This window comes from Centruroides sculpturatus, unplaced genomic scaffold, assembly GCF_000671375.1.
Source record: "Centruroides sculpturatus isolate CEXI.00-Female unplaced genomic scaffold, Cexi_2.0 scaffold712, whole genome shotgun sequence".
Taxonomy (NCBI): domain Eukaryota; kingdom Metazoa; phylum Arthropoda; class Arachnida; order Scorpiones; family Buthidae; genus Centruroides; species Centruroides sculpturatus.
Window position 1 is genome coordinate 276987 of NW_019384904.1, and position 14667 is coordinate 291653.

Sequence of the window (14667 nt, forward strand, 5' to 3'; positions counted from 1 at the left end):
AAAAATCCGGTTAAAAAGTTCCCACAAACGTTTTCGAACCCACTTAGGTTCTTCTTCAGGTGAAAAAACTTAAATACTCAAAAAACATTCGATGGAATCCAAATTTGAATGAGAAACGATCAACTAATACGATGAATTCTGCCGCTGTCGTCATCAATACGCATGCGTATTTTACCGATGTAAACATTTTTCTTTTTATAGAATATTTTCTCTGTCCTGTATAAGCATTTCCCACGCTAGGGATAGAGATAATTCCTCCTTATTATTAATGCACCTGTTGTTTCGGGCCGCTTTATATATAGACATTGCCTCTATCCATCTTAGATGTTCCGTATGTGGTGTGGTGTGAATGATTCTAGCCTCACTAAACTTAGGTTCGATATCTGGATCTGTGGCATAACGAGCGAGTGCCGTGGTTATTCTTCCATGCTGTATGTCTGCGATGTGTTCTTTTAATCTGACAGATAACGAGCGTTTAGTGGATCCAATGTATAATAGCTGTTCATCACATCGATGATCCTTCAATGGGATGGTATATACTCCCGACAGCATGTGATTGTTGGGAGGATCTTTAGCATTACGGAGTATATTAAAGACCGTGGGACATCTCCTGTATGTGATATCGATGTTTTTCTTTTTTGCAATCTCTGAGTAGAGTTTCTGTAACCACGGGTTGTAAGTGACCGTAACTCTGTCTTTATGCTCTGGTCTGTCATCTTCCTGCCCTGCGTCTCTTGCGGATACTTGCGGATGGCGTAGTTTCTTGGATAATTTATTCATAAGGTTGTAATAACCATGGCGTTTCGCTATGTTAGCTATGTTTCTATGTTCAGATTCTAGAGCAGCCTTGGTGGATGAATGAGTATATGCTCGCTTAATTAATGTGTTGAATGCCGCTATTTTATATTTACAATTACATAAATTAACTTTTATGTAATTGTAAATATATTTTGATGGAATTTATTGTTATATGCTTAATAATAAATTTATTGGTTTACAGAACCTCCTGACAGTCCTACTAACATCCTTGCATCAGAAATTAGCAGTCGATCTATAACAGTTCGTTGGACACAACCTTATACAGGAAATAGTGCAATAACAGCATACAAAATACAATATAAAGCGGCATCAGGTAAGATGATCTTCTTAAATTACTTTATGCTGATTTAAAGTATCTATATAATTTTGTTTAAATTATATGAATTCTTGATTCAATTAGTTCATTAACAAAGAATTTGACTCTTGTATTAATAATCTTGCTTTAATTTATGGTGAGTATCAAGATTGGAATATCATATTTTGACATTCATAGATGTCAAAATCAATTATAACTATGATAATTAAAATATATATATAAGAATTAGAATAAACTTGTGAATTTAAAAAAATAGCTATAACTAGTATATTGTTATTTTTTATTGAATTTAAATGAATAGTGAAAGTTTTTCTGGATTTGTTTAGCATTACCTTCATTTTTCCTATACTGGTGAGAATGATGATTGATGGTCACATTATTTATATATAGTATAAAAATTTGATGATAAATAATGTAACTATTGGTTGTTTTGTAACAAATATACATTTCATTTTTTTTGAGCTTTTGGCATAGCCTACTGCTCTAAATGATTTAATTAAGTTGCTGAAATTGTGCTTTAATTGTTATAAAGAAACTCTGATTCACTTCTTTTCTTGTTGCACAAGTTAGAACAAAATTAATTTGAAGACACAGTCTGTCCAAAACTGGGAACCATCATTTATTTACTTCTAGTGTTCCAAAATGCAAACATTTGACAATCTGACTTTCTTTTTAGGCTGCTTGGCCATCAAGTTTAAAAACATCCTTAAAAAAAACACAGAAAAATATCCAATTAAAATTACAAATTTAAAATTGGAACATCTTCGTTTTCTTTCCATCCTTACAGCTCTGGGATATTTTAACTTTATATCCACTGAGGAAAAGGTACTGGTAAGTGTAGATTTTTTAGCTTCCCCTGGTGATGAATCTTTGCTAAAGTTTCAATTGTAGAATTTGCCATATGATGAAATTCTACAAGAAAAGAAATATTATGTACAATTTTTAATATAAAGTTATGGTATTTCTGTTGATAGAAAAAATATCATACATTTATATACATGCAGTAATTATTAATAGTTTATTTACTGCTTGATTCTGTTTGAAGTCTTTGCTTAACTCCTATTAATTTAATAGATGACTTAGAAAAACATTTCCTGTGTTTATTTGCATACAATTAGAAAAATTAATTATTTTTGTTAGTCCTTTCATTACATTTTGTTATTTGTGATTCATCATTTAATGGTTTCAACTGAAAAACATAAATAACAGCAGAAAATGTCAAAAACAATTTGAAAAATACAATAATAATGTCTTTTTCAATCCTATAATAATAATACAGTTTTGTAAAATTTCATTATTAAATTATTGAATAAGAAATATTTTTCTGTTGTTATTGTGTAAATTACAAAAAAAAGTTTAAATCATTTGAATGTTTATTGTTACAAAAAGGATTTCTTTTTTACATGATAGATTAATTGTTAAAGTGCAAAAATCCACTAGATAGAAATTAAGTGATTTAATCATTAAACTACAATCTATACTCAGATTTTTTACTGTATATCAAACACACACATTACAAAAGTTGAACTTTATACTTCAAAAGTATTTCAGATGAAATTCACAAAAAGAGTTGATGATATCTTATACAATTTAGTTTTTAAACATATAAGTTTAATTCTAATTGTATGTTCAGCACAATCTTTTAAAATTACTTATCTTTTTCATTATTAAAATCAACAAATCACATTATATGATCTGTATCAGTCTGTATACAGAGAAAAAGTATTGAGATTAATCACTTTGTTTATGTTTATAATAACTTTCAAATAAATTTAATTCATTATTGAACAATTTTGGAATTTTCTTATCGAAAGATGATATGTTCTTATAAATTTGGTAAGTATGTGTAGTCTAAGATAACATGATATATTTTTTATTTTGTCATTGAGCAGCTTGTTACTTTGATTTTGAGGAGGATGAATATTTGGACCAAAGTCCAAATATTCATCTCACAATAGTATAATTTCATTTTAGTTGAAAGAGAAAGAAGTAAAAAGAAACACAAGAATGAAAAGAAAATTTTAAACTATTGTTATTTATTAATAAGTTTTTAATATCATTCCAAAACAAATATAGTTTTCAGAAATGCAAATATTATTTATTTTTATTAAAAAGAACAGTAATGCTTGTACATTCATAAGAAGTAAGCAATTTTGTTGGTTATCATAAATAAGCACACTGTTTGTTGACAAAAAAAAATGGTAAGATTTAATTTCCTACTTTTCATTACAGGAGTTTTTATTTTTCTTTTTAAATTATTAAATAGGAAATGCTGCCCTATACCTTATGCAAAGCGTTTTCTTTTATGCTGATATTGCTGAATATTAGGTATTTGATATATTGTAACAGTAACATCTGAGTAATTATTTGGTATTCAGTATTTAGCAAAAAACCATATTTGGTCCATCACTACTTTATACAAGTTTCTTAATTTTTAATTTTATGACTGGCAAAACTTTTAAAAAAATTTTAAATATATGAATGTGCATGTCTATGTCTAGTGAAGCAAGCAGCTATGGATATGTCATTTTTCTAGAAGTTTATAAATAACTTAAATAAAAATTAGTGGAAAAAATTAGTGGAAAAAACCATCACAATTATGATATAGTTACAAATAAAGCAATCATAATTGTGATGGTCATCTTGAAATATGAATTACTAGGTATTTACTCTATACACTAAATAAATTATATATATGGACTACATATATACATAAACTTTTACAACAACATTTTGTAAATATAAATAAATTATTATTATTAAAAAAACTAGTAAGTAAATTTTGTAAAATTTGTGAAATATTTTTGAACTGTAAAAAGTTTTTTTGATAGAAATAATTGTCAAAATATATAAATAACTTTTATAATTTATAATCTAATAATTGAATGAAAGGAATCACAAAAATGTAAACATTTAATTTTAAATCTTATAAAACATTAAAAAATTTTTATATATATATTTNTTATATATATATATTTAATGTTGTTCCAATTGGCACAGATAGTTGGGAGACAGCTGAACGAACAACATCATTATCTGGCAGAGAAACTACAGGGATGATAAGAGGGTTACGACCAGTAACAAATTATCATATTAGAGTGTTGGCTGAAAATGCTTTAGGTTGGAGTGAACCAAGTCAAGTAGTTCATATTACAACAATGGAAGAAAGTAATTATATTATCAGAAAATTTCTTATATAATTTTCTTATAAATCTAATTTAATAAATTACTATACTGTATATTTTTTAAATGCTTTGAGTTTCTTTTTATTTGTTTTATTAAATTGGAACTACTCTTTACAATGTTATTTATTCATTAAAAATAATGCAATAATAAAGATATCTTCAGTCATCTTAAATGGGTATTATCAGATTCTAGAATATCATGATATTTATTTAAGATGGCTGAAAACATGCTTGCTATAAATATGTTTGCATAATTACTGCTATATTGTAAAAGTTTTCTATTTTTAATTGTTTGAGCCATACTTAAGAAACATAGCACTGCAAACAAACCTGAAGGAGACAACACTTTTTGGATTATTAAACACTGCATTATTGAGATCAAAATTGTATACTAAACATATTAGGCTGGAGATGCATGAGTGTATAAAGTATGTTCATTAAAAAATACAATAATACACATGTGGTATCTAATAGAAAACATAGTACTGCTACAATATGTTCCATGCATGTATTTTTTAATGGACATGGAATGAATGTACTCAAACTACAATGGACATCAAGTTTTGTCAATGCATGTCATTGAATACAATAGAAGAGAGTGTAGTTAGTCACACAAGTGCAAAATTTATCTTCTGTTTTTTACAAAAATGTTGAATGATACTGAAATATTAATATGAAGTTGAGAGGAAATCATTATTGTGGAATACTTCACACACAGATTATAAGAACAAAAACAAAAAAGTCTCAGTGTTACTCAATAAAAATTCATCAAAGGAAATTTTAGACATTCTGAGAAGTTTATATTTTATTTAGAGAAGACTCTGAAATAGTGAAAAGATAGCCACATAGATATTGTTTACTGTTCAGGGGTTAATTCACCAGTTTCTTTGTTTGGTTGTTTGTGTAATTTTTAAATATTTTTCTATTAAATAAAAAATACAGTGGGTGATTGGTTAACAAACATAATTCCTTCCAAGACTTTGTTCGCTATCCGAATTGTTCATTAACCGATTATCAATTTACCATAGGTTTTAATGGGAATTTAATTAATTTGTTCTGGAGACCCCCAAAAATAAAAAATATATACTTTCCTACTACATTTATTTATATGTAATAATAAAAATACATACATACACAGTCTTGTGTTTTTATTAGTCATGTTTTTCCCATTTGAAAGGGTTAAAGAATCTGTCTGATGTTGATTGCTTTTCTCTCTTCAAGATTTTTTGTAAGTAATTAATAGGATTGCAATTGTAGAAATCCCCAAGCCTCAACCTGGTTTGGATGCCATTCTAAGACCGTTGTTCTGAAATCCTCCCACTTCTTCAAAGGATCTTTAATAAAACATATCGGCATTAATCCTCTTTTTCAGAAGAAAACATATCTCGCTGAGTTTCTTGGTGTTCTTCATTCAAGAGTTCTTGGCATTCTTCTGTCGTCAGATCCATTTCAGGTTCCATTATGAACTCTTCAATGTTCTTTATTTCTCAGATGTGATTTTTGTTACTCCTTTATCTGCTTGAGTCTTTTTGATTATACAGTGTTTTTCTTAAATAAGATTGAACTGCGGCCTACTGTAGACCTGTTCACGACATACTGCCCAGCAACATTTGCATCTGTTTTTCTTTTCGAAAGGTGAGAGTATAATAGCAAAGGTAGAGAGTGGGCAGAAGATGCCTAAACTTAATGAGTCCCTATCTGACAGTCTCACAAATACATAAAAGAATTGTTTTGTCAGAAAAATAAAAGGCTGGAATTACAAGGGAGTGTTTCAAGGTTCAGAGGATTACTATCCAATTGGTATATACCAGCTTGAGTGTCGATGTCGAAGTCTTCCACACTCTGAAAAGTTTCAAATTGTTGCCCGAAGACAAGGGAAGACCAATTGGTATTCATTATTTTATGTTGCTTCTTCTTGTGTGGTATGATGATGTTATTTAGACCCGGTTTTCTGTAGATGTTAGTGCATATTTCACCTCTTTTGCATATGATGTTGACGTCAAGGAAATGGACATTAGTAAAGCTTTCCTGGTCCAGGCGCAACTTTAAACCGTAATTATTATTATTGATGTTATTTAAGAAAGCAAGGACGTTGATATTATTTTTCCAAAGAATAAATACATCGTCAACGTATCTAGAATAAAGAATGACTTCTTCTTTGAATTTCGGTAATAAAGAATTTTCTAGTTGACATAAACCAGATTGCAAAGTATGGGCGACATAGGGCTGCCCATAGGAACTCCCCTGTTTTGCAGGAAAATATTTCCATTAAATTTGAAAAAGGATGTGTAACAGATTAAATCTGTGAGTTCCAGAATGTCCTTACGGTATTTTTTGGAATTCTCTATGTTGTTAAGCATAAAGTCTCTTAGGGCACAGAAACATGGTGGTAGTTTTATAGATGGATATAACGAATCAAAATCCATGACCGTCATATATTCATTGTCTTTGAGATCAATATCTTTGAGCTTCTCTATTAGTTGCAGTGCATTAGTGATGGTATATGGGTGACGTTTTCTTTGGAACGAATGAAGTTAACTAGTTGCTTTTCAATAAGAAATGTTGGAGAACTGCATTTCTCTAAGCAACTAGTTAACTTCATTCGTTCCAAAGAAAATGTCCACCCATATACCATCACTAATGCGCTGCAACTAATAGAGAAGCTCAAAGATATTGATCTCAAAGACAATGAATATATGACGGTCATGGATTTTGATTCGTTATATCCATCTATAAAACTACCATCATGTTTCTGTGCCCTAAGAGACTTTATGCTTAACAACACAATAAATTTAAGAGGGGTTGTGGGGAGGCGAGGAGAAAGAAGGAGAGAGTCAAGTAAGGGCAGAAGTGAGAAAGACAACAGTTGGTGACGACATGAAAGTGAAAAAGGACAAAAAGACATTACGAAGGCGAGAATATTATCATTCTATCAAGATGGTTACAAATGCTGTATTATTGTCATTTCTATTTCTCTATCTCAATAACTATCCCTACATTTATTTTTATTGTTTTAATAGAAGTTTATTACAAACTTATTATTATAGAAAAATACCTGTAAATTATAAAAAAATTTTTATTTAAAACTTTTTACTGTTTACTTAGTTACAGAAGTTATGTGCATTGTAGTTATAATAGCAGAAAATGGATTCTAATAACTATAAATAACTATTTGCTGAAATACAGAAACTATTCTACTCTCGGCACTGGGGTGAAATCTACACTACACTATCTGGAACCTGTAACCAGTGTGCGATGTGTATATACTGTATATCGCTGTTGACAAACGTTTTCGAGCAATCTCTTTGCTCTTCTTCAGATCAACTGGAATTCCCTGGATAGAGTGTATTCTATTTGTTGGGATTGGGTATCAATTCCAACGGAGTGGGTTGTTTCTGACATGTGCGATCGTGTGGTGGGGAGGAAGTGGCGGGTTGGCATCCAACAGTGATTGCCAGGCCAGAGACAGAGTCAGCTCTTCTTTCCGGTTTATGCACGTGGTTAGCCGGACTTTGTCTCTGGCCTGGCAATCACTGTTGGATGCCAATTTGCCACTTCCTCCCCCACCACATGACCGCGCATGTCAGAAACGACCCACTCTGTCGGAATTGACACCCAATCCCAACAAATAGAATTTATTTTATGTTATAACTGTAACCTAAAATTTGCAATGCTTTTAACCAGAGTAATATTAAATAAAGAGGATTGAAGAAGGAAACATTGTCCAAAATGCATTTTTTTTGCAATCAATAAAGCTTGTATATCCATCCCAGCTGTGTTCTTGTGCAATTAGTTCTCTTAAGCAATCTTATGCTTACTTCCAATGATATGAAAATGAAAACAAGAACGGTAAGATACTCGTACATGATTGCCTCATTTCTACAGCATCATGCAAATGAATACTTATGATAAAATTAGTTTATAATAAATTTCATCTACATCTTGAATTAATAAATTTTAATATCAAGCAATATTAACACTTAACTTCATTACAGTGATATTTCTTTGATAAATGAAATAGGTGAATATTTATATAGGTTACATATGCAGTATATTCTAATACTACTATAAAATAATATTTACAGTCTAAGATATTTCTTAAACAATGCATGTTTAATTTACCAGTAAACTGGAACAATTGACTAAAACAAAAACAAACAAAAATTAGCATATGTACTTACTCCAGCATAAAACATTTAATGGCATTTCTTAAGACTCAGAACAAGGATGGATACATTTTTACCTATCTATATAACAGTATTTAATGAAATTACAAATGTTTTTGACAGCACTGAGAGGCCTTTCTCAGATAAAAAAAGGCTATCTGCTGGTATTTGTTTGTATTAGTGTTAATTAAATAATGCATATTTATGATTTTCATGATAATATACAATTATGGAATAATTTTCCATGCTTTAATGAAATTGTTTTTTAAATTGTTCACATTTATTCTAAATAGAAATATGCTGTAGAAACTTAAACAATTTTACTATAGACTAATTGATATAAACAAGAGTTTTGTTGTACATCATTTTGCTTACACTCAGTTCCAAAAAACAAAATTTTAATTACAGTAGAGTGTCGATTATCCGAATCAATTGGGGACTGGGGTTGTTCAGAAAATCAATTTTTCGGATAACTGATTATGTACAAAAAAACATATTATTAATATAGTGTATTAGTATATCCCAATAATAGTATATTAATATATCCCATATTTAAATTTTTATCCATTGCATGTCACTTCGTGTTGCATTTTTGTCAATGTTAAGCCTAATGAAAATTTTTATAATAATAATGATGGCTATTGTATTGTTAAAAATTAATTTCTAAAATATAATTTTTTTTCTTTTTATATTTTTCAATATATTTATTTTGTTTATACAAAATAAAGAAATAATCTAGTATCAAAAACGTTTGATTCAGCACAACACAGTCTGACTGGAACGCTTTCGTTTAACTGACGTTTCAGTTGATCAGCATTTGGATATTCGACGCTTTACTGTATTTCTAAATGTGATATTGATTTAATACTGAAAATTATACATAATTTAAGTGTTATTTCTAATTTCTATTAGATTTACAAAATTTTTGCAATATTTATTCCTGTTAAAACTGTTTTGAAATATTTTTTGAAGTCATGATTTCATTTTAACTTACTATTTTCACCAATTATTCAAAGTTTCTTTTTATCAATTATAACAGCACCTGAAGGTCCTCCACTTGGAGTGAGAGCTGTTCCAATTGCATCTCAATCTATTCGTGTGACATGGCAAGTGAGTAGAAATTTAAAATTGTTTGCATTTATAAAATAAATTTAGAAATCATTATTTCTGATTATCATATATGTAACAAAATGTTTAAAATGTGTATATCTAGAGAAAACCCAAACAGACAGTAACTCTGCTCAGGAATCTGTTTCATTAAAATATTTTTTTTATCATCAATGTTGTAGATGTGCATATTGGATTAATTGGTGTGAGTGAACTGGAATAAATACATTGGAAATTAAAATTTGTGCAATATATGATAATCACATGTATATAAAATGATAAACTATACAAAACTGCTCAGAATTAAGCTTCTCTTCCACTATCACTCACTGATTCAGTAAATAATTATCTTACATTTAAGAACAATTAATGAAAACAAACAATATGTATAGCTCCCATTTATTCTAACTAGAAATATGTTAGAAACTTAAACAATTTTACTATAGACTAATTGATATAAAGAAGAGTTTTGTTGTACATTATTTTGCTTACACTCAGTTCCAAAAAACCTCTGTGATGTTAAGTGAAAACTTTGTTTGAATGAAAAAAAGGAATCATTTAATCTATATTTATTGCAGAATTGTAGCAAAATAAATGAGTCATCTCTGAAGAAATATTTGACTAAGTATTATATATAAAATATTTATTTATTTATTTCGTCTTTTCTTTTGTTAAAATAAAAATGCAACTAGAACTGTTTGTTACAAATCTACGTTTTCATTTATAACAACAACTCCTAACCCAAATTAATCTAAATATTTTGTAAATTAAACAATAAAGACCTAATTTTGCTTGTGTTTATAAACAAAAACAGACAGTTAATAAATAAAATATTCTAATGAATTTAAAAGCAGAATTTTAAGAACCAAAATCAAAACCTGATAACAAAAAATATAATATAAATTATAATCAAATATGAAGAATTTCAAAATTTCTAGAATACATTCTGTTTTTTTCTTACATTCTTCTTTCATATTCCCAGAATTAAATGATGTAATCTAGTCTGTGCTTCTCAGAAAGAGAATATTAATAGTAAAATAGTAGATTATTGTATAATTACAACTAGGCAATCATCTACTAGTAATAATCTTGCATTTTTGAGAAGTGTAGACATTTGTTCATGGTTTTAATGTTTTGAAGTACTAAAAATAATGTTTTGAAGTACTAAAAAGAATGCTCCTTTCAGAAATTATTCCAATATGCATTACTTAAAGGAAGCATTTTGTCTTTTACAATATTCATTGTCAGTGGCATTTGAATAAGCAAAATTCACTTTGTAATGTGTTGTAAATCAGGAATGTAAATTTTGTTTATTTGATCACTGTAATCTTATCAAATGTGGTTAATGAAATGGTGTTTCTGGTTTATTCTCGTGGTGTAGCTTGACTTAAATTTCAATTAGACAATGTTTGAATGATGTATAAATGGCCCCTATACTTGAATGGTCTAAAGATAAAATATCTGCATTTACTTTTTTATTCATCATTAATCTCTAATGAACATATTGGATTACAATGCATTTTTGATTTTAAATGACACTTTTAGATAATAATTTTATAAGTAGATGATGATACTCTCTAATTTGTAAATTTGTTAACAAATTATAATTTGAAACTGATTCAAATCTACAATTTTCATATGCTTGGCAGTTATATTATCAATAGCACTAAACTAGATCATTTTCAGAACATACAGGGTGTGATGTTTACAATAAAATAAATAAATTAATTCAAAAAGAAACATGTAAATCATATTGAAGTTCCATGGAAATTAATTAATTTTTCAAACAGAACAGAATGTGTTGTTACATGATTTGTAAAGATCACATGATACTGATGTCCTTATAAAAGAACCAATATTATGCAGTGTGCTAATTGATAGGACACTGCAGTAATTTCTTACAGTCATAAACAGTGTTGTGAAATGATTACAGTAATACCCAGAACTTACACGATAGGTGGGACCGAGCGGTAACCGTGTAAGTCGGGATATAATTTCGCATATAAATACATACAAATAATTTTTAATTGGGGCCAGAGACTAAAGAAAACAATAATTTAGAAAAAAATGTTTAATAAAATCTTAGATAATACACATGTATAACAAATTAGGCCTATATTATTTTAGTTTTTCACATTTACCTTATTATTACGCCATAATTTTAACATAGTTTCCATCTCAGTGATAATACTGTAAAGACATTTACGAATGGTGCTTGAATTTAAAGATTGAGCATTTTTCACAGCTTCGAGAATTTTTTCTTTGCCTTTTATAATCGTTCTGACTGACAATTTCGGTAGATCAAACTTTTTTGCCAATTCACAAATTTTCATTTTTGTATCGAAGTTTTTTAATAATGGGTACGTTCGTAAAGTCAAACGAGTTAAACGCGTTAGTAACGAATCGTTCGAAAAGTCTAACGAAATAGGAATAACGATGACGTCATTCTCGTTTAACTTGTTCGACTTTACGAACATACCCAATGTTAACTTTACATTCCAAAGATAAAGCTTTTCTTTTCTTGTTTGATGCAGAAGAATTAGTTCTACTTCGTTTCGATGACATAGTAGAGTCTCTCGAGTCTCCGTAGATATAACAAACACAGAAATAAATAACACAAAATAAATTGTAGCTATGTGTGGATTCCACGCAACAGATCCGAACATATAAGCTGAACAATAGTGTGGGGGGAGTGAGTAATCAAGGGTTGCGTGGCGCTCAAACAAAAGACAAATCAACAAGATTTTAAAATCGCGTAACTCCGGGTTCGCGTAAGTCGGGGTATTACTGTATACTTTATGAGGAAATGAGATTAAATGCTTGCTATTGTGCATTTTGAGTCCACAAGCCCTTTTCAGCAACACCAAGAGCAAATTGTTTTGAACAATATACCATACAAAGAATAGTTAGCTTTAATTTGCTATGTTATGCTAAATTTTCTTAAAATAATTTCCTTCTGCTATCTTTACACTTGGGAGAGTGACAGGAAAAATTTATTACTGTGGAACTATCATGCAATTCAAACTTGATTTTTGTTTTCAATGAATTAATTAATTTTGTTGTAAACACCACTAATGCCACATATACTGTTGCAATGCTGCTTAGATCGCTCTTGTATCTGGATAAATGTTAAAGTGAATATAGTGTATACACTTTAGAATTTACTTATAATACATTTTTAATTTGACTAACAAAGTAATAACTTGATAATTTTTGTATAAATTTTTACTGACTTTTGCTTAATTCTTGGAAATCAATAATTTACCTTTTTATTTTTGCTTACATTTCATGATTTTTCTGTAAAATTTTCTTTAAGTTATGCATGAGCAGAATGGTGTTATAATTTTGATGTTATCAATTAAAATTATTATAGCATTGTTTATCTGGAGTCAACAGGTCTTTCTCCCATGGATTAAGTGCTGGTTTGACTGCAAAAAATGGATGCAGCAGTAAGATAATATGCCATCCAGTATTTTCAGATTAATAATGTGAATGTTCTATACTGGCCTGCAAGAAGTCTAAATCTAAATATCATGGTATATCTGCACTTTTAAAAGATATACTGTTACAAAATATTTTCTAAGATTAACAACTGTGAGAAAGTCATTGAAGTCACCAATTAGGCTGCTACCAATTTAAACAAAGCCAAGATCAAGGATCTATATAATCTGTACAAATACAATTTCTTGAGATGATAGAAATAAAGGTCTGATTTTTCTCCATATCTGATCTCCCTACTTTGTCTTTGGCATGATATGTGCTTGATTCATTGGTTGTAACAAACATTCTATCCATGTAGCTCTCTCATGTATTTTATGACAGAGTTTCAGCAGTCCAAAAATTTGCATTTGGAAACGAGTTTGGTGTCCTTATTATATTTATGTTAAAATCTTTAGTTTAGTAAAAACTATTAATGGAGTGTAAAACCTGCACCAATAGTGCCATTTCATACCTCTATATTGGCACCAAATGTGCCGAATGGTTCTGCCAAATGCTCATGGCCACAAATAAATAATGTAGACTGATGTACTTGGGACATGAATCTGAATCTGCCAATTAGTTTGGATTAGTGCAAAGTCCAGCATATTTTCTTTAGAATTCAATGTAATTTAAAATATTTTAAAATTATCATCATTAAATTACTTATGAGGTGACATCATCACCTGTTTCTAATTAAAGTTTCATAATAATTTAATTTGATTCCTGTAACTCTAATATTCCTATTTATATAGGTCAAATGCAATAATTTCTTATTACTATATATTTTATTTCAATATTTTGTAATAATTAAGGATCTTTTTTCCAGCCTCCAAGAAAAGAAATGAGGAATGGCATCATCAGAGGATATTATGTGGCATATAAAGTGTATGGATCAGATGATGCATATGTTTATAAAACACTTGAAGTACAAGATAATTCTAAAGAAGAAGTTATTCTTACAAATCTTAAAAGAGCTACAAAGTACAGCATAATTGTACAAGCATATAATTCTAAAGGCAATAGTCCTCCATCTGAAGAACTTATTTTAGAAACATTACAAAGTGGTATGTATATATACAAAAATATTTATAATTAATCTTTGCAAAATAAGCAATTACACATTTGTATATAAATCAAAAAATAATAAATAATTCAGTTAACCTTTTGATAATATGGGTTGTATATTGTCTTTGTTATATAAAGCAATTAAAAATATTCATCAGATTATATTAAGAATTAATAACCAGACATGAAGAAATTAGCTAGAGCTAGATGGTTAAGCCATCAACTCATGATAAATTAATTTAGAATATTCTGGAAAAAAAGGATCTGCTTGGAACAAGACTTGAACCCACAACTCCTGCTTATCATGCAGTTGTGTTGCTAGTTACACTACATTCATCTGGTTCACATCCAGAGTCATTAATTTAGATACAACTTCTAGCCTGCAAGAAGTCTAAATCTAAATATCATGGTATATCTGCACTTTTAAAAGATATACTGTTACAAAATATTTTGTAACAGTATATTTTGACTTTTGCTTAATTCTTGGAAATCAATAATTTACCTTTTTATTTTTGCTTACATTTCATGA

General features: G+C 28.9%; 1 protein-coding gene across 1 annotated transcript in view; it reads left to right on the plus strand.

Annotated features, from left to right (window-relative positions):
- The window catches only part of LOC111631548 (Down syndrome cell adhesion molecule-like protein Dscam2), a 170899-nt gene that overhangs the window by 126529 nt on the left and 29703 nt on the right, over positions 1–14667 (plus strand). Inside the window, exons 15-17 of the mRNA XM_023375805.1 lie at positions 4136–4303; positions 9526–9596; positions 13900–14137. Of these exons, the coding sequence (XP_023231573.1) occupies positions 4136–4303; positions 9526–9596; positions 13900–14137 (477 nt within the window). The remainder of the gene's footprint in view (positions 1–4135; positions 4304–9525; positions 9597–13899; positions 14138–14667) is intronic.